Genomic DNA, 20738 nt, shown 5'->3' on the forward strand with positions numbered 1-20738 from the left:
TATTTCCAGTGAACTTAACAAGACAAAGATCCAGGTTATTATTCAACTGCTTCCCCTCCCTCCTAAACAAGAAATAAAACCAACACCTGAAGAGCACCAAGTTCCACATGTTTGGATGATCAGGGACATCCCACCATGGACAGTCACTGCTGCCTTCAAGTGTAAGCCACACACTGGGATAACTTGTGCAGAGTTTGCAGAAATAATTTGTTCCAGGGACAATGGGACATAAGAGAGGGGAAAAGAGAGGAGAAAGCCACTCTACATAGGTATCTACAAAGTGAGTTAAAATTGAAACTGGCAGAATAGGAAGCAACAGCTGAGCTGTACAGAGTCATGGATTCCCCTGGCAAACCAAAACACGAGGCTGGTAGAGAGTCCAACTCTTTTTTTCATACAGCCTGTGAAAAAATTCATTCCATTACTGCAGTACTCAACTAAACTGAAGAATTTCTCTCTTCTCTATGAACCCTAATCTTTATAGATGGAGCACTGAAGGAACAATTAGTATCACATTACCCTATTTTTTTTTTTAAAAAGAAAAGGTTCATAAGATGCTGATAATGCCACTTTGGTATTCGAGGAAGACCAAATACTAATCAAGATCTGGTTAATCAGCATTAATTCATTTTTCATAAAGCACCAAATCTTTGTCCAACAGAAGGCTCTGTAACATTTCAAGCTATCATCCCTAAAGCTTTCCAAATATTTAAAAGCTGAGTTTGCCCTTCAGACCTCATCGCTGTTTTCACACAAATGAAAATATCTGAACTGGTAACTGTAACAGCTGTTTCAGAGACAAATGTATATGGGCATTTTATGCTATGTTTAAATGTATAAGATATTCAAAACCATACAAAGCCTACTCATTCCCAGTACTGATGTGTTCATTAAAAAGTATGCTTGCAAAAAGGCCAAACTCATGATGTTCAAAATTCGATCCTTTTAATTGACACATTGTCTTGGCTCAAACTATCAACTAATGAGTTCCACAACTTAATTGAAAAGTAATTCAATTATATATTTTTTGTGTTACTATCTGTTTATATTACCATCATAGTATGACTGACAGACTTCAGAAGGGAATTTGCACAGAATGAGGGAAATGTATGTTCATCTGCAGTGGCTTGACTTCTGCCTGCACAGTCCCTGGCTCAAAACATTAGCACAAGTAAAGCAGAGAAGAGCACTATAGAAACCTTGCTTAGATTAATGCAAAGGAAAGCCTTAATATGAATCTGACTGCAAGAGAACCACACCTCAACATACACAGACAGGGATGTTGTGAAGCCTGAGAGAGATTGTGAAAGACAAACCATGTGGAGGAAATCGTTCTCAGAAACTAAGGAACAGGTTTGTGTAGGAAAGTGATACGAGTTCAGTTGATCTTGCCAACACACTCAACAGCTAAATGCAGTCCTCCACAAAGACAGTATACCCAAATATTAACATACTGTGATCTCAGCGACAATGTGGAAAATGGTAACTATGACTTATAACTCAATAATGAACTTCATAAATCAGAGAGAGAGCATGAGGGAAAGGCAGCGGGGTAGGGGGGAGAGAGTCCACGTGTTAAGAGTCATTCTTACGGGAGAGAGTGAGAGCAGGAGGGAGAGGAGGGAAGAGAAATATTATTGTACCTACCAGGATAGCCTCCAACATAAATGGGATTGTTTGTATCTGCAGATGTTGACTGGATGTAGGGATTATCAGTCTGAACCAAATTCCCATCAATTATCAGCGAGATGCGATGTTTGCTTTTGTTTGCTTGAAGCTTGTGCCATTTTCCATCACACAAACTATTTGTGCCTCTTGGTTCATATATAGCTGTTATTCTGCCAGCTCCATTGTTGACATGGAATAAAACCTGTATAAACAGCCAGATGCCAATAAAGATATAAAGTAAGAATACATGAACTTATTTGCCTAGATAAAAGCACAATCATGCTGGTGCAGAGATTTCCATTTCAATAAATGTTTGGCAATCATGCAAAGCTAATGTTTACTTTGATGGATAGAGTGCATCCTTATTAAGTATCTTTAAGTGATTTAGATCTACCCATGCAATGGTCCGTTGGGTTAGCTTTGGTATACCTCACTTGGAATTTCAATGTTTCTTACAAATACAAATCAAGTAATTTTCTTACAAAAGCTGAGACTTCAAATCTGAAAGAAGATCCACTGTATCTAACTGAAGAGAAAGAATGGACTGAAAGCACTTCTCACTGCCAATACATGTATTGATTTATTTCTTGTATTTATTTTTCAAAGCAGTAGACATTTCCTCAACTCTGTGGTGAGGATTAATATGTAAATATTAACTGAGAAACTATGTCCCACAGAAACAGTGATACTTAACACTGTCTCTAGCTAGGAAGTTTTGAATAAAAAATGAGCTATTTCTGAGAAAAGGAAATACTTAAGAGCAAACAAGTATACATTTTTTATGCAGGAGATGAGTGGAGAATTATGTATTGATTGTTAAAAGGTTTATGGAGCATAATGGCCAGTACTAGTAGAGAGTGAGTTAATTGCTCATGAATACTGAAGAAGAGATTACAAAACAGTGTGCTTTCTACATACAGTAAGATGTTTATCAAGGACAAGTGTAGCTCTGTGGCAGAAAAAGTATTAAGCTACAAGAAAGATGTATATACAGGGCAGCCTACCTTGCCATTTACAATCTCTAGTCCAATGGCATCAACCTTAGCACTGCTGACCCCAAGGAGAACACCATGCACCACTGTTGTACGAAACTCCAGTGTGATGTTCACATCAGACCGCACTTTGTAACCTTCTCTGACTGAAAAGAAGTTATAAGCTTCTAACAGAAGACTTGTAACCAACAGCACAAAATAAATACATACATTGTCACTAAAAGGACTAAAAAGCTTGTTAATTACTCTACTGTGATATGACCTTGCAGAACCTCAGGCAAGTTAATTTTTCCAAAGCATAATTCACATTTTATACTGGAAAAGATAAATTCCTAAGTAAGTTTACTTTCATTAATTTAGATTTAATACCTCCTATCTCATTTGTAAGAAACAGTAAAGAGCACAAATGTAATCAATCATGTTACTTCACAAGTCCCCTATGTCTTTTGTCTCTGTACTTTTTAACAGACCTTAACATCATGAACATGGATATTCTTAGCTGAAGAAAGAGGTAGTTCATTTCTTTCCCAGTGCTAGAATCATTAGCTCTTTCATTTGTGGAAGATAGCCCTTTGCAGAAATGACCACTTTGGGACATATGGAATAAAGGGACTCAGTTAGAAATACATATGCAGGGCATGTACTCTTTGTGTGAGGAGTCAATTAATTACACACAGTTCCAGCAGCACCTAAAAAGAGTACATTTTCATTAACATTAATTCAGTAAGGTACTGCTTTCTTTTAATGACACTTACCAAGAGCAGCAAAGCCACTCCCATCAAAGAAAGTACCGTCCTGCACTGTTACATAGCATTTATTCACAGCAAAGATGGAGACAGGGCTCTCGTCATCCAGTTGTTTGCTATTAATCGTCATGTTACCAATGCAGGCAGGAATACTGTGAGTCACCTAAACATATTGAAAAATAAAAGTTAATGTGGAATACAAACTGCTGCAATGCTCTCTTTAGTGATTCACCTAATATTACTGTAAATAAAAAATTCTCTGTACAAAACACAGCAGGATCTAAAATACGTATGTAATTATATTCCTATTATTACATATATAAGCTTACAAATGTACATGATGTCTTAGAGTCAAAAAAAATTGTTCAGAAACACAGTATACACTTTCTATAACATATAGAATTGTATTTGCTTGACTGTGAGCAGGGATACACCCAACAGTTAAAGACATTCCAAACATGCTTCAGCAAATTAACCAGTAAATCAAGATTTTGTATGACATTTTGCAAGTATAAGATCACCAGAGTCTTATCCAGCAAAAAGATTCATTAGAATTTCTCAGTATTACTATTTTCAGCAACTGTAGATCCAAAGTATTAAAATATTTGTTAGTGCCGTTATCCAATTAAAAAGCATGTGTGAAGAAAGTATGCCCAGGAATTCAGAAACAGTTATCACCGGAATCCTCCCTGAGATAATGAGCTGCACAAGAAGGAAGGCAACAAAAACCTACCCTCTAAAAGCATGTGTAAAAAGTATGTTTTAATCTCAGATAGCTAAACCCAGCCTTTCAGAGATATTTAAGGCATCTAATTCTTATTTGAATGCAACAGGACTTAGGTACCAAAATGTCTAAGATTCTAGGTCATATTTTTATCTCATACTTGAAACACAGGATTTTATATTCTTTATCTGGTTTTAACAGAAAGATTGATAGAAGAAAAAAAATCTATTAAGGGCTATTACTAAAACACAAGGATACAAGATCTAGCTAGAGGCGTTAAGCCATAGAAAGCTGGAAAGATTTATCTAGTAAAGGGTCATTACTTTCTTTGTTGTTTCTTTCCCCAAGTACTTCTTTTTGCTCCTGTCAGAGACAGGATACTGCATTAGATGGGTTTGATGCAGTATGCTCATTCTAGTTTTGCAAAATATCAAGAGACGTCCCACCACCCCAAACCTTCTCACATTCCCAAGATTCTTCGGCACGTAGTCTAAGGGCAGTCCTCCCACGTAGAGCTTCCCCTCCACATCTAAAGTGCTACCATCTCCCAGAGCACTGACTGCTATCAATTCCTGTCCATCCACAATGATTATACCTCTTCTTTTAACGTATTCCGTCTTTATCTGGAAAAAATGAGAGCATGCAAACATGAATCAGCAAACTGAATCAGTTACCTAGTCATCATTTGTCACAGAAGTAAGCAAAACGCGTTCTTAGTGGTTAGACTGCTCGGACATACTGTACCGAGGCATCCTCTTGAAATTCACCGTGAGGCTGAGACCATTTCAGAACACAACTGAGCAGCTAAACTACTCTCTTGACCTCCCCAGGGCTCACAATGATTGTATGTTGTCCTGCGTAAGTTTTTCAGTGTCTTAACAATCATTACTTAAAACCACTAGTTTATTGTCTTAGGATAGGAGTACATCACTCAGTTTGCAGAGGGGAGTACTGTGCTGGTCTTCTGCAATTATTGTGCTGCCCACCAGCTGAGCCATCTTAGCTTTCTGAAGTGCACGCTCCTACGCTGTAATTTTATGATGGGCAGTGCTGAATTTGCTATGACCAAAAAGCTTTCCAGTTCTGTCCATCTTGTTCATTCACACCCCTATGCTTTCCTTGCACTATTACTCACATGCAGATGAGGGACTTTATTTGAAGTCAGCTAGCCATTTATTCTTCCTTGCTTGCTTTTAGTCCCACTCAGAATCCTGACCAGGTTCAACATGAGGTTTCACAAACCCCTGGGTTGCTAAGGGGATAAAGCGGTACAGCAGGGTGATATGAGCAGATGGCAGAGAATGGAAAGAAGTGGTGTTTCTTTTGGCAGCACTGCATATTAGCTTAAATTGATTGTAGGCTACTGCCATAATAACCCCAGCTGTGAAGTAGTGTGACTCAGCCTTAATCTCCAAAAAAAGGTTCAAGCTCATGTTTTTATGTCCTGGGTAGTAAAGGTAGATCAGCTCTCATATGGAATCTGTTCATCTCTTGAAAAGTGGATAGTGTGAGTATGAGTTTTATGTGAGTATATTTAGTTTTAAACATGCAGCTGTAAATCCTGAAGTGTTCTTCCTTTCAGGGTAGGCAGCAGAGCTTAACTGTGATATCTCTCTCTGAAAGTTATGTTCACATTTGCTTTATTTATCTTAGTTTTTGCTGTTTTTTCTTCTGCTAATTATCTACGAAAAGCAAAAATAACACTGCTAATTCCCAAGGCACCTAGGAGACGTGGCAGCTTTGTGTCATCAATCACTTTGTCCCACAGAAGCCACTTCCTGGAGTTAAGGCTTCACATATGGATAAAGGAAGGGAAGTTTAGCAGGATGAATATTGTCATCCTCACCTGCCTTAAGAAAAAGTAATGTGGTCAGAGTTGCTTTTAAAATTCATGCAGATATCACAGTCATTTCTCATGAAGAAAGCCAGGGCCAGCAGCAGGTGGGTTGCTCAGAGGAACTGGGCCACTAGAGGTTGGCACAGTGGGTTTGTACAGAAGGTCCTGAATGCTATGTGACACCTGAAAACTGTAGCCATAATTTCTTCTCAAACTCTCTTTAGGCCATGTCCTCCCGCTCCAGCCTACATTCATTCCAAATGTCTTTCTCACGTTGCATCAACCAAGGAAAGGAAAAAGTGCTTCCCTGTTAGCACTAGCTGCTAGGACATGCTCAGGTATTAGGTGATAAGTGGGAGAAAGGAGAAACTGTTCACCCACAAATCTCTTTCACCCTGTCATACACTCAGTTGCAAGCCTTTGGTGACATAGAGCATGGAAAGCTCTGTGTGAAAAAAGGCAAAGTTTCGAGACCTCTCTGCTGGGTTGTTCTCCAGTGAATATGACCATTATTATACAGTTGGTGAACTATTTTCTTTCTAAATTATTTATTTCTAAATAATCTGAGATACCTGACAGTAGTTGGATGCTGGAATTGATGCATAATTAATGAGAATTTCAAAAGGAAATAATTATACTCAAACACAAGTTATCTGAATGGTTTCATGACCGTGTTTGCCTTTGAAACACAGAAAGCGTACAGGAAAGGCAGAGAAAAACCATCCCAGTAACTCCAGGGAAGAGAAAATGGAGTACAAGATTGGTGACTACCTACCGTATGCCATTTTCCATCACTGATAAAAGCAGAGTGAAAAGCTACTGCTTTTCCTTTGCCTAGATCAAAGGAGAAATAGAGCTGTCCCCCATGAAGCTGCAGAGCTGCATAATCAGCTTGGTTCTGGTGAGCCATGTAGTAAATCAGGCCACTGGAGGCAAAGGTTCTGAGATTCAGCTGGACAGAAAGTCTAGACAATAAAAATCCAGTGTTACTGAAAGGTATTTCTTCTGCATTGATAAAAAGCTTTTCTGGAGGCAGAGAACAGCCTCAACCAATTTATTATTATGAAAGGAAATTTATTATTACAAAGACCAGAAAAGTAGAATTTGCATTGATTCTAAGAAAGCATAGCCTATAATGTATTTCATAATAGAAATCAGTGCTGTACCTGTCAGAGACAAAAAAAATGCTTGTCACAGAGTGAGCTGGGCTTTAAGAGGGACAGGCTCAGCTGTTTGCAACTGTAGGCTTGCCTATTGCCCCAGAAAAAGAACGAATACCCGGATAATGTGATGGCATCCATTACTATTAGCCAGGCTTGCTGGGATATAATGGGCAGACTGAGAACAGAGGGAGGCTTAAAAGGTAGAGGAGCTGATTGAGCCATTTGTTATGGAGACGCTGGGTTCAGACTACATAGCATCAATCCTCTGCAATGTCCTTATGTTCAGTAGTTGCAACAGAAAGGCTAGAAAAAGGCTCTTTTCTCAATGTCTGCAGAGGCTTCCTGAATTGAAAGAAGCATATACAAGTGGCTTGCAGGCGGTGTTTTGGGGACCTTGATGGGAGCCCCTCAAACAACTAAGAGTGACAGGGAGACTATCACACATTAAGTCTCAACAGAATGATTCTTCTCACTAGTCTTGGCTCCTTCAGTGACCTGTGGAGTAAAGCAGACACGGAAGGTGCAATTGCAGAAAATCCAAAGGAGAGGGTGAGATTTTATCCTCATCAGTCAAAGGAGCAGAGACCAGCTGAGCTCTGTATATGGAAAACAGAAATCAAAATACTTACAGAAGGTACGGTGGGGGTCTTAAGTCTGAGGGGAAAAAAAAACGCAGAACTCTTACCATGAGTTAAACTCACGACCACAAACCTGGGAAAGACACATTAAATTACATTGTGGTGGTCATGATACCTTCTTCCATGGGAACCCATAGAAACCTGAAGCAAGAGCCATGTTCAAAGTTGGTACTGCCGTGATCATTCATGAAAACTATCACTGCACTTCTTGTAGCTCAATACAGATAAGACACGGTGTGCATGTGTGACTCAGGGTATACTCACTTCTTCCGAACAGTAGACTGATTGAAGAGCAGTGTCAAGTGGCTGCCTTTGGCAAGTCCAAACTGATGGGCACCTTGAACATGATCAGGTAGCTCATCTTTTGCACAAACTACCTGTTAATGAAAGGACTTTATTCAGAAGAATAGTGTCAGGTGCAGACCAGCAAGTGCTGAGTGGCAACATGCCTATTCAGAACTTTGTAAAGAGAAAAACTGAGCCACATGACTGCCACAAAGTATACAGCAACATCAACTAGCTAAACTCCCAATCATTCTGAGCTATCTTTAGGCTCAAAAATAATTAGTTGTAATGATTAAGCTATGTCTCATGGACAGGAGTGGTCTTTTCTACTGAGAAATGTTTGTAGTTTGAGAAGTATTCATTCACCATTTGTCTTAATTGATAGCCGTTTCGATAACAAATGCAGGAAGACAGAGAACAATTTCAGTGTGAAAATCTTATAGACTTGGTAGAAATATTTTCCCATTGAGTGAGAATGCACATTTTTGTTATGATTTGCGAGATGGAGAGCTGAGTAACAAAGTATATGAGCCAATGCTATACTTTAGCTCCAAGATGGGGAGCTTAATTTCTTTTTATAGCCACAGTTGTATGAAATGTATAAAATCCTGCTTTCTGTTGCCACAGAAAAATGATTTCAGGATGCTTTGGAAACACTTCATTATAAAGATGTGCAGCTGCAGAAGGAGAGAAGTAATGCTGCCTTCTCTCTTGGGAACAGGGACTGTGTGAGAGGAAACAGGTGCCATGCAAGCTGCATTCAGACACTGTGTGCCTCTGGAATGGTTTGTGCCTTCTCTTTGACACAGAGCAGAGACTGCATGTGTGTGACCAGAAAAATGTGAATGCTGAATTGCACAGCTGATGCAAATCTCAGCACACAGCCACTTTGGTAGGAACACACTAAAGATAATATTTACTGTCAAGTCCTTCTGCTGGGGATTATCACTCCACTTTTCTTTTTTAGTGTTGCTGCCTGAACAATGATAAACCTAACTACATTTCCCTTCCAAAAGACCAACAGGCTGCTACAAAGGTTTATACCACAGTTTTTCTGTAAGAAATAATAATTTCAAATACACAGTCATTGAACCATGCCACACCATAGAGGAGGCAAATATCCACAGTCCACACTTTGAAAATTCCCCACAAAGCTAAAACGCATCTTTCTGTTGAACACTTTCCTAGAAGAGGCAATAGAGCTTTGCTGTAATACATACTTTTTTTGTATCTGTAAGAGGCCTCAGGGGAACTGGTAAAGCCTGAAGTTCAAGTTGAATCTCAATGTCTTCTGGCTGCGTGGCTGGTTTAGGCTTCTCCGACAAAAAGCAGCTGTTCATATCCACATATTCATACTTCATGGAAGTGGTGAAATACAAAAGCCTGTGTTTTTTAAAAAAATACATTTTAAGAAATGAAATCCCAAATCCCTACACTTCCCAAGCACAAGGAGAGTATTTTACAGGGTCTTTTACTATTAACAGGAGAAAGGGAAAGAAGTGTCATGGTGGGTCAAAAAGATTGAGAAATGGCAAATAATCTGTCCATAAAACAGTATGAATAGACAATATTCTTGGAAAACCATTCTATCTGTGAATGCAGATGAAGCTATAGTAGAAAAAGTTGCATTTTGTGCAGCATCTCTATACTTTAAAGACATTTTTAATGCTATTTGGAAATGTAGCTGGTAATATTCATTTTCTGCCTGTTGTAATGCCCAGATGATCAGTATCATGCCTGTATTATGTTAAAAACCAGGCAAATGGACAATGTCATGAAAGACATCACAAACTACAACTAATAATTACTATCCACAGTTTTCCAAAACAGGGCAGTTACCCCTCTGACTTACTCCTTGTTAAAAATAAGATTGCTGATACAGCCATGAAAGGACCCAGCCATTTTTAGCCCTAAGATGCCCTCTCCTGCTGGAATGCCACCAGCATAGAAGTTGGAAATATTCATGGGGCTCATTTCTGCTGATGAACCAAGTCTCAGTTCTGCAGGGTTACTTTCATCCACCTGTACAGTTATGATCCTGAAAAAGATAAAGTAGGGAAAACATTGAACAAGGGCCTTAGACATTCATTTTTAAATGAAAAACATTCCTTTCATACTCAAAAATGTCCTGTTCTAAGAAATTAAGGTTCCATCACTTTAATAATCCTTTCAATGTCTTAAAACTAGAAGACCTACTTCTTTAGATATTTGACAAAACTCTACCTGTTAAAAATTATCTTTCTAAATTATTTTGATAGGTATCTTTCAAAACTATTTTGATACCTGTATTTTTTCTAATACTATGTAGTGCACTTTACTCAAGTAGCCCAAGCTGTCTAGAGATTTTGAGAGCTTTTAACTACAACTGCATCAGTGGCTGTATGCTGTATACAATTACCATGTAAATCAGAACACCTCCATTAACAGCAAAAAACACAGCCCTTATTGTTCCACCTAATGAGCTAGCAAAGGCAGCTCCTCAGAGAGTGCAGTGAACTGACAACAGCATACAATAATTAAACAGGTAGCACTGTTCGCAGTCACATGTACCTCTTATTCCGGATTAGGATGACAGAGTGTTCTTGTCCATCACTGTATGTTCCATTAGTGGACTGAAGAATTACTTTTCTAGTACTTGCTCTATCTCCAGCATTAACATGCACTGCAAGATGACCATCAATCAGCATGATGGAAAAGAAGGGCTGTGGATTTAACCAGAAGATTAATTTTTAACTATAACTCAGTTTCCTGTTACTCATTCAGTGTTTAAATAGAACATACTTCAGAAAAAATAACCTCCAACTTTGTTGTAAATAAACTTTTTAATGAAACCCAAAGACTAGTAGGCATGCACTAGCACCTCTCAGAGTTCAAAGCCTTATAACAGAAAACATGAAAGCTGGAAATTTCTCTGGTCATGATAAAAATTCAGGTTAAAATGCAGGAGTTTTTTTAATACCACCACCATCCTACTCCCCTTAGAGGTAGGAAATAAGAAGGGGCAGGTGTTTCTACTAAGACTTTGTCCTTGGATTCCAGGAGCTACAAAACAGTCCACCAGCTATGAGATAGCTGTTCATCTCAAATCCCTCAATAACTACTTCTGACTAACAGAAGTGGAAAGTAATACTGTGTGCATTTCATGTGCAGTTTTATTCCTTGTTGCAAAAGCATTCTGGGTCCTAGTAAACTGATCCTTCACCTCTCCTCTGCAACAATGAATATTCTCTGTTCCCCATCTAGCCTCCGTATCTTGGCCTTTCTAAACCAAATAATTTTTTCTTTCTCATTCTTTGCAAGTTACAGTCATAAAAACCTGACTTGGTATTATAAAATAAAAATGGCAAAAACAAAACCAAAAAAATCTTTGTTTTCAGTACTTGCCAAATGTGCTTGTCTACGCCGTCGCTTTTCCAGTCCCCTGCTGAGTCCAGCAAGGATGATGCCACTGCTGTTCTTTGTAGCAAAAGTTGCCATCAGTTCTGATTCTGGGCTTAAGGACTTGGGTACCAACTCAATATATCCATTGTTCAAGATGTTCACACTACGAATAGGCTATTTTATGAGGAAGAGAAAAAATTACTTTGCCCCTACATAGTGCCCAGTAAGAAAAAAAAAATAATTTAAGTATAGATTAGATTATCTCAGGATTTTTCAAGATAAGCCAATTTTAACTCACTGTATTCACTGTTCAATTGCAATAAAGATCAAGTCACAAAACCTAAGTCTCCTACCTCCAAAACACAGCCTTTTCTTACTCCATACGAATTTCTAAGCAAGTCAAAAGTTGAACGGGATATTTCCAGATTCTTGATGCATCCCACATACGTTCTACTATTAAGACCTTTCCTGAAACACAAAACAAGGCTTTTTTTTTCCAAGGAGTACTATTTGGAATCTCTTGGGAGAAAAGATTAAGTTCTCTTCAATAAGAAAAAAAGAGATCTGTTTAAAGAATACAGTCAGCCCAGAGTAAGTGAAAACAGGAGTAATCTGGGTTTTACTCTTAGCAGATACTAATTCTGATCTTAAAAAGAGTCAGATAACATTATCGCCAAATGGAAATATACAAGTGTTAGTGCTGTGTTGCCATGCTGGGTCATTTTCCAAAATTTTAAGGTGAATCTTCAGATGAAATGTAATGGGTTTTGTGTGAGAGGGTAACTGTAGCTCTCTACTACCTAGTAATTCTTTTTCATTTCTTAAGTCCAAAGGATGCCTGATTTGGTTCCAGGTTTAAGTCAGAGAAATCGAAGACTGTCCTGCCACAATTCCTTACAGGCTGCTATGCCAGCTAAGATTAAGAAGTCTGCACCTCTGCAATAACTGCATAGAGACCAATATTGTCCTGGAATTTACCTTATTGTCAAGAGCACGCAGACAGTTTAATTACATTTTCTTTTGCCACATTTATCCTTTCAAAGTGAAGCCACTGGAAGAGATGTGACTTTACAAGTTCAGCAGGGTTGTGCAGTACAAAAAGTATGAACTAGAGACATGCTATAAAACATATATTTGTAATGTTTTTTTGTTTATCTGTTCACAACTGTTTCTCCTCCATTCCAAGTTTCAAAACTGAATTACAAGAATTACTTTCTGAAGTAGAACTTTACCCTGAAGTGCAGTTTTGCCCATAAATGCCAGCTGACAATCACAAGCCTCACACAGGTAGAGATCAAAGGAGCGTGATTCCAGGCAGCAGTGCTGAATGTTTGCTGCAGTCTGACACAAAGAGCAGGTGGCTACTGTGGCAGCTGCTGTTATGGAAATCACCCATGGAGAGGAAAAACAGAAGCTTGTCTCTGATCTGAACTGCAGTGTCAGACCTACCAGTGAAAAGCACCATATTAGAGTTTGAATGCAAAGGACAGATAATTCGGTGGCATACATGCCCATAAACAAGACTTCAGACTTAACTGATTTTCACTAATTTCAGTGCAGATAGAGTTTGTTAAAGTCCTTCCCTCTACTTACAAGAGTCTTAGCAAAGGGGGGAAAGCGAGAGGACATTTTACCTCACAGTTCTCGACCTTGGCAGCCCACCAATGAAGATTGGGTCCTTATCAGAGCGGTTCAGGTCTGAAGCAACCCCAGGAGATTCTCCTTGCTTGGTTTCTTTATAATTAAGGTTATATGCATCCATGACTGCCAAAATTCCTGCAAAGAAAAGAGAATAAAGATCTGGAGAAGGACACAAATACATATTCTTCCATTTTGGCAATCTTGTCTCTAATAAAGGAAAATGTATTCATTGACTCAGACATGTATGGACAATCTTCTTATTTTTAGTATGAGTGATTTATCATCATTCCAGTTATTCTGTTATTGTGATTCATTTTTCTCTGCCAAAACCAAATCGGAGGAAGTCTACAGGAAAATATATATATGAGAGTATGTTATGGCTATTAACACGTATTATTTGTAATGCATTACTTCCCAAACATAGGTCCCAAAATACTGTTGTACTAGGTACTATTAAAATGCAGAATAGAAAACATGATCCCTGATACACAGACTCGGACAAAGATCTTTCACTCTTGAAAGACTATCGATATTTTCGTCTGGCAGCTTTTGCACTACCTGCTCTTTATAAGATGTGCCAAACCAAGCACAAGATTTACACTGCTGGCCTTCTAAAGCAAAGTAACAGGTATGGCTGCTAAAGAAACTGCATTGAAGTGACCAAACTTGGTTGCAGTGATGTTCCCTGTGGCTATGTTAGATATTCGTACTTGTAAATGTGCAGACACTTCTTTTTTTCAGTCTGTAGCCTACCTTGTTTCTTGTTCCGACTGAATGAGATTTTATACCATGTTCCATTGTTGTAACGATTTTCTGTTGTAAGAGCAAGAGGTCCTGAACCTAGATCAACAGTCAGTCTCACTTTGCCATCAACAAGCTCAAGGGACAAGAAATCTCTCTGGAAGGAAAAACAAAATGAAAAAAAAAAAACCAAAACAAACAACAGATTAAATTCCTGGCAGTAAAATCTTTCAAAAGGATGAATCATTGGGAGGTTTGGTCTACTGTGTGAAAAAGGTTTGGTAACACTCGTACCTAAACTATTTGTTAGGCCCAAGACAGTAATTTTTGCTATGTTTAGGAAAATTAAGTTACATGTAGCTTACAAGGATGTCTTTTCGTTTTGTTTTGTTGTTATTCTTACTTAAATGCATCATCAGTCTTGATTACTCAGCAGAGGAAGGTTTAAATAACAAATGTCACATTTGCTTTTTTTTTTTTTGGATGAAGTTGAGAGTAATTTGATTTGACTGTAAGCAGCAAAGAGCTTTTTCACATAGGAAAAAACTTCCTGAATTGTATTAAAAGTGCCCCCTCTGCACTGTAAAAATTAAGTCAGATATCACTGTGCAGTGAATTCAGGCAGTGAGTACATAATAAAGCAAATGAATAATGCAGCAACTCTGAAACCATCTGTATCTAAACAAAGCTTTGTCCTCCTTCAGGAAAACAAAACCACCAGCTAAGTATGCAGTAAACTTCATGACATGACAATGAAGGTCTGGATGGGTCTAGGTTATATTGCTGTTACAGGGAGTTTTATATAATTTATTTGTTTACTGAATTCCCATCTTATGGATTTAATTCAATATGCCTATTCAATATTTTATTATCCTTCTGCAAGCTCAGTTCCAGAAGATTTTACATTCTGCAAAGGTTCCTCTAATTGAACAAAAATAGTTTGTTGCCCCTACTGTTTCTTGTCTTTAGTTAAATAATCATTAATTTTAGTCTAAAATTAAAAGAAATTATAGAGAATTATTTTCATTGCTTAATTTTGCCTTTACTATATGTGAATATTTGCTCTAAAGAGTTATCCTGTCAATCACTGATGATAAGCTATACAAAGATAATAATTTGTTTTAATAGATGTAAGCTGAAAAATAACGAAGAAAGAAACCATCAAGTGATCTAAACATAGTTTTTGACAGCTTAAGAATCTGATCCATTTTCTTACAGTGCCATTTGAAGCGAGATACAGAAGCAGCCCATTAGGTGAAAAGGTACTGAAAAATATTATTATCTGAGTCACTGTTGAGCGGAGTGCCTTCTCCACAACCGAGTATCCACTGCCATCAAAATGGAATGAAGTGTCCTCATCCTGTGGGCTACAGAAGTAGAAAACACAGTTAAAAATGTTAACTGAAAATTTGTGGTTTTCAAGTAATTTTTATATGAAATATAAGAAAAATTAGATCAGTTGGTGCAGTCCCCAGGCAGTATAATTATTAAGTGTGGAAAGAGACTTGAATGTTGATGTTATGCATAACTGAAGGATTCCAGCCAAAGGCCACTTTCATGATTGAATCTCACAATACATGATTTAGCCATGGGGAAGGATGTATACAAGATAAAATATGTTCTTCCCTGATGTATGAAAAAAACCCAATGATTTCTTAAGGGAAAAAATAATTGTTACAACATACACCCTCTTACTTAAAACATGTCATCCATTTATCAAAATGCTTCGCATAATTGCACTTACAATAAATGTTCTATTAGCCCCTTTCCCTGCAATATAATACTTGTAAAAAATGTCACAATCAAGCAGCACCCTCTGCTGTTTCTGTGTGAAACATTCTGCAAAAGGGAATATGGTCAAGCATATTTCTTTTCAATTCCTTAAATATAAAAATAGTACAGTCTGAAACCCCCTTTCACAATAATTACAAGAACGGTAGCAAGCTCAGTGGTTACAGTTTTGCTATGGGTTTTTTTTATAAGAGTGCTTTACACTGTTTCTTATCCTAGGAAAGAATAAATTTGTCTTGCTGGAAATTACTGGAAAGCTAACATTCCAAAATAGTCGGGTTCACTGGCAGTCCCTACTTTCAATGCACAAAATAGACCACAGCAATAGAACTCCCTGAGAAAGTGATTAATAAGTGACAAGATTCCATATAATTAAATTATTTGACACTACTGGCACATTCAGATTATTGTGTTCAGAACTGTAAGTTAATGATCAAGGAAACACTGCAATTTATCTGAGTTCGTTAGTTTTAGCTAGCACAGAAATATATATTACAGATGTAAATTACTCTACATCTGTTACAAAAAAAAAAGAGAGTGAGACAAAATACCTTCCAAAACAGCCACTGCACTTGCCCTCTCTTTCCATGTAGTTCCAAAGACCGATAGATTTGCCATTTAGGGATGCCTCTCCCATACACCCTTTAAAATGGGTCACCTTAACAGCAGGTGATTTCTGCAAGACAAGAAATACTTCATGAAGACAATTAATGTTAAGTACACTGAAAATTATGCAGCCAAATTTTTGCTCGGTTGTTTTCCTTGAACTCTAACATTGTTAGATACAAATCATAATAAAAGAACAACACGTTTAAGCAAAACTATTAACAATTATAATTTAAATTATAATAATTAGTTTTGCAGCAAGTAAAAAAGTAAAATAACTATGTCCTTGACCTACTTACACACCTCACGGCATGAATAACAATGGCAAACTAAAAGCAGTGGAAGAAGGAAATGAAAAAACAAATTAATTGTGTAATGTCTGTGTATCATGTATGCACACACAGCCTGTCCTGGTTAACATTTTATGCAAAAATTTCCAGGGAAAATTAACTTCAGGATACTAAAACATCCTTAGAGCATCTTTGCTTTATGTTCAGAGTACCTGGCATTTCATGATGAAGTAACCAATTCATGCAATTATTTCTAAATCAAAAATATATCTCAAACATGATAAAAATATTTTACAGAATGATGATCTCAGAATTTAACCTTGATTTGCCCTCCAAGTCCTCCAATAAACATTAGGGTTGATTTGTTAACATCCAGTATGCTCGCTGTCCCCGGAGAGGTTGCAGATTTAGATGAAGGCTTCTGATTGGAGTTCATTTCCTCTATGCTGAGTGTACCTGTTTTTCCAAACCTGCCAAGTACAAATACTAATAAATAGTTTTAGAAATCACCAGGCTTAATCAACACATGTTATTGGCTTCTCTTTTTTAAGGGCAATAAAAATCTTGTCACTGGAAAACTTAGATGGTTTGTGTTGTTTATGTCAAGTTCACTCACTAAGTATCCAGACATTTCTAAATACAGCCATCTCATTTAAAAAAAAAAAAAAATCAATGCTATCAAACATTTATGCCATCCTCATTTCAATTACCTGGTTGCATGTATTCTGTGCCATTTGTTGTTGTCAATTTGAAAATCAGGGTATTCCACTCTTGTTGACCCAGAGCCCAAATCCCAAAGAAGAGCTACCTTACCACGTCGCATCTCCACTGCAAGGAAGTCTGTCTGAAAAACAGCAGGGCTTATTCTAATACGTGGCATCAAACGTGCAGTTAATATGTTACACTGAGAAAGACTTTCCAGAGTCATGTCCCTACATCCCGTATTATTGGACTCAACTTTTAGCAAAATAAGGCCCAGTAAGTTTTCACTCATCTTACTTTTAATGAAACCAAAAAACTCAGCTTATATACAAGTAGCTGAATGCTTTCTTTATACATACATAAAAACATGTGATGTACACACATATGTAGACATATAGAAATACGCACTTCTGAGTGTATGTGAAGTGATCTACCAGTCTGTGAAAAAGTACTATCACATGATAGCGTGCCACAAGGACCTAATAGGTGTGCATTTTTTAAGATTACAGAGAGAAGGAAGAGGAGGGCAAAGTGACAGTGAGCCATCATGCTCCTTTTCAAGTGGGCAGATGCACCATGCTCATGAGGGCCAAATTAAAGTACTTGCTCTGTGATAACAGGCAAATTGCTTGAAATACTCCAGCATGTTATATGGAAGCATCACAGAGTGTTACACTCCATGAGGATAATGCACAGCATGGGAAAAGGAAGGGGGAGTTTCATGACATGGCCAAGCGGCAATGCTAAGGAATCAGGTGCTTTTATTCTCTACCGTTGAGGATCTCTGGAATCATCTAAGGCACAAAAACATTTCCACCTCAAGTGAACACCTTTGTCTGTGAGGGGCCTCACTTGGATATTTAGTTTGAAGTCAAGTAGGAAAAAACATATATATATATATGGTCATTTAAAACATTTGACTACCATCACCTTCAGTAAATGTATGCCAGAAACTTACCTTTCCATTGCTACCCAGGTAGAAAAGGAGGTTATCTGGTTCAGCAGTTTTCACATTGAGTGTTAAGGTGTTGTAATTTGTAGATGAAATTTGGGGTTGGTAGGCACGAATGCAATCTCTGTCTGCTGATACTGCAACTTTAATCTGGGGGGAAAGGAGGAAAGGGAATTTAAACAAGTCTCAGTGTACACAGCACATATTTCTAGAATATGGACTTAGCTTCTGACCAACAAGTGCAAGCCATTTACTGAGATACTTTCATGCAATCTAAGTATTGTTACCTGAGTTAGGTCTTAGCAATTTCCTAGGTATCACTTGACAAAGAGATTTACAAAGAAAAAAGAATGAAATCTGTCATAATTCATTCATTCAATTCAAAGCCTGTACATTAAACTATTCAGATACCTCAGAAAATAACAAAGTTGGGCCAGAAGCCCATATATCAGTAAAAACCACTGTAATAATATCAGAAAATAAAGATACAGAAATTCAAAACCTTTGGGGAAGAAAAACCACCACAATTTCTAGTCTATGTTGAGAGAAAAAAATTTAAAAGGCAGCCAGTCTGCAATAGTTCGGGTTTTACAACACAGTTTACATGATTATTCAAAAAATACATTTGTGAATATATTACAAGTTACACTTTTTAAAGATTTATGTAGAGAAAGTCATATTCCTGTTGTCATACCATTAACTTCTTTGAACACTGTCTTGTATACTGATAGGACATCAACTCAAGCTAAATGTAGACAAACTCCAAGGAGCTTGGCAGTGTAATAACAGAAAACCCATTTTGACAACAGAAAAGCCTTAACTTCATCAATGTCACTGAATATGTCTGTAACAACTAAATACATCAAGCACATGAGTGCGCATGTGCATAGATACAGATATATAAGGTTTCTCTCCCATAGTAAATGTTTACAAAAAACCAGAACAAATTCTCAAAATTGGAAAAGGAGATTTTGCTAGTGTTTCTTCTCACCCTGCCAGGAACCTCTGTGGTTTATGACACTTCAGAAAATACTACTCCCTCTTTTCTGCAGTGGATTCATTAAGCTTCAGTAGACTGTGACAGAGAAGCAATAACTATATAATTAAGGACATTTACAGAAAGAACTGAAAGCCTTCTATTTTTTAAAACAAAACCTCCCTAAAACCTTACAATAACACACCCATACTAAAGCCAAAGGCATACCAAAAATTACTGACTGCAAAGTAATTTTCATATTTCCCTCACAGTTTAATGAGGCCCATAGTACACTTGATTCACTTTTGTTCTCTTTAAGTGGGGAGCAGAGATTTAAAATCAAGTATATTATTTGTCTTAAAGTATTCTGGATGCATGGCAGAGATGGTAAATTTATTGATAGAATCAACACTCTTGTTAAAAAATTTGTAATGATACTTGTTACATGGAGGCACCCCACATCAATCTCTAAAATAAGCTTAGAAATTAACATCTTGTCCTAAAAATAATGGCAGCACCATCCCCTCACTTGTCTCTGTCTCACTAAAATATTTCTGTGATTGTTTTCTGACATACTGTATTTCATTATTTTTATAGGAAATAAAAGGAAATAGTAAATAAATTATTGTCTTGCTGTTCTGACAAACTTACAAACACAGCAAGAAACTTGGAAGCTAAAAGAGCCTTGCTTTTAGCATTAGTCAGTGTTCTTGGAACAACCAGGTACTTTAACAGTAAATTTTAGGCTCTTAATCTCAGAGAACTTTCCTGTTAAAAGTAAAGCCAGTTAAGTCTGGGATGATAAAACTTACAGATGCTGCCTGCTTGCGGGCCTGGCTGATGAGCTCTTTAATTTCAGACAAGTTTCTGTTCAGGTTCTCCTCTAGCATTTTCAAAGGTTTCAGTCTATCCAATAAAAGACTTGCTTGTGCTTCGACTTCTTTAACTTGTTTTTCAGCTGTGATTGCTGCCAAAACATAAATGAAATGTTGAGGCAGGTTGAAAGAGAAACATACTGTTCATTGTTAAAATACTTAGCCAAGGTGGCCTGTTTCTGATTTGTTTTCAGCAATTTTAAACATCAGTAAGGAATATGCATACTTAAGGGTATCCCATGTGACTCCTCTAGAGGTCTTTTAAAAAGTTAGCACATTTTTATTGAATTAAGAAGAAACTTTCAGTCCATCAGACTCATATTTAATGTCTATTAAAAATGAGTATTAGTACTGCTTCTGCAAGCAGTGACATTTCGAAAGAGCAATGAAGCAGCAAACTTACCAGCTTTTGATGAATCAGTTATAAGTTCACTAGTTTTCCTCAGTGTGTCATTAACTCGGGACAATGTAGAAGAAGTATTCAGCAGCTTTTGACTGAAATCCCCGAAGTGACTTAAACCCACCACAGCACTGGTGTTTGCAGACACAGCCAGCTCTTTCACCTCAAGCATGTATTTCCTTGAATCTGAAACACGGTTCCCAGGTTAAAAAAAAATTCACAGCTTTCATACATACTTGGGAGTAATAAAAGCCTGGCTTCATTACAACAGAGTTACAAACGTAGTCAAAACACCAGAAAGGCTGTCAGTTACATTTCTTTCATAGCAAG

At 37.4% G+C, this 20738-nt stretch overlaps 1 protein-coding gene across 4 annotated transcripts in view; it reads right to left on the reverse strand.

The window, feature by feature from the left end:
• LAMA1 (laminin subunit alpha 1) overlaps positions 1-20738 on the reverse strand; it is a 101697-nt gene that overhangs the window by 583 nt on the left and 80376 nt on the right. Inside the window, exons 43-62 of one of the 4 annotated variants that reach the window (XM_074821632.1) lie at positions 20412-20594; positions 19946-20100; positions 18164-18307; positions 17214-17347; positions 16823-16973; positions 16159-16283; positions 15033-15183; positions 13829-13973; positions 13069-13210; positions 11788-11902; positions 11438-11608; positions 10604-10755; positions 9906-10091; positions 9274-9436; positions 8033-8145; positions 6743-6932; positions 4595-4753; positions 3416-3569; positions 2673-2806; positions 1648-1870 (exon numbers count right to left, since the gene is read on the reverse strand). In XM_074821632.1, the coding sequence (XP_074677733.1) occupies positions 1648-1870; positions 2673-2806; positions 3416-3569; positions 4595-4753; positions 6743-6932; positions 8033-8145; positions 9274-9436; positions 9906-10091; positions 10604-10755; positions 11438-11608; positions 11788-11902; positions 13069-13210; positions 13829-13973; positions 15033-15183; positions 16159-16283; positions 16823-16973; positions 17214-17347; positions 18164-18307; positions 19946-20100; positions 20412-20594 (3090 nt within the window). Of the gene's footprint in view, positions 1-1647; positions 1871-2672; positions 2807-3415; positions 3570-4594; positions 4754-6742; positions 6933-6979; positions 7727-7815; positions 8146-9273; positions 9437-9905; positions 10092-10603; positions 10756-11433; positions 11609-11787; positions 11903-13068; positions 13211-13828; positions 13974-15032; positions 15184-16158; positions 16284-16822; positions 16974-17213; positions 17348-18163; positions 18308-19945; positions 20101-20411; positions 20595-20738 lie in introns of those variants that run through there. The other 3 variants (XR_012622992.1, XR_012622991.1, XR_012622993.1) reach the window with 3 other exon arrangements.

Source organism: Strix aluco, chromosome 1 (assembly GCF_031877795.1).
Source record: "Strix aluco isolate bStrAlu1 chromosome 1, bStrAlu1.hap1, whole genome shotgun sequence".
NCBI lineage: Eukaryota > Metazoa > Chordata > Aves > Strigiformes > Strigidae > Strix > Strix aluco.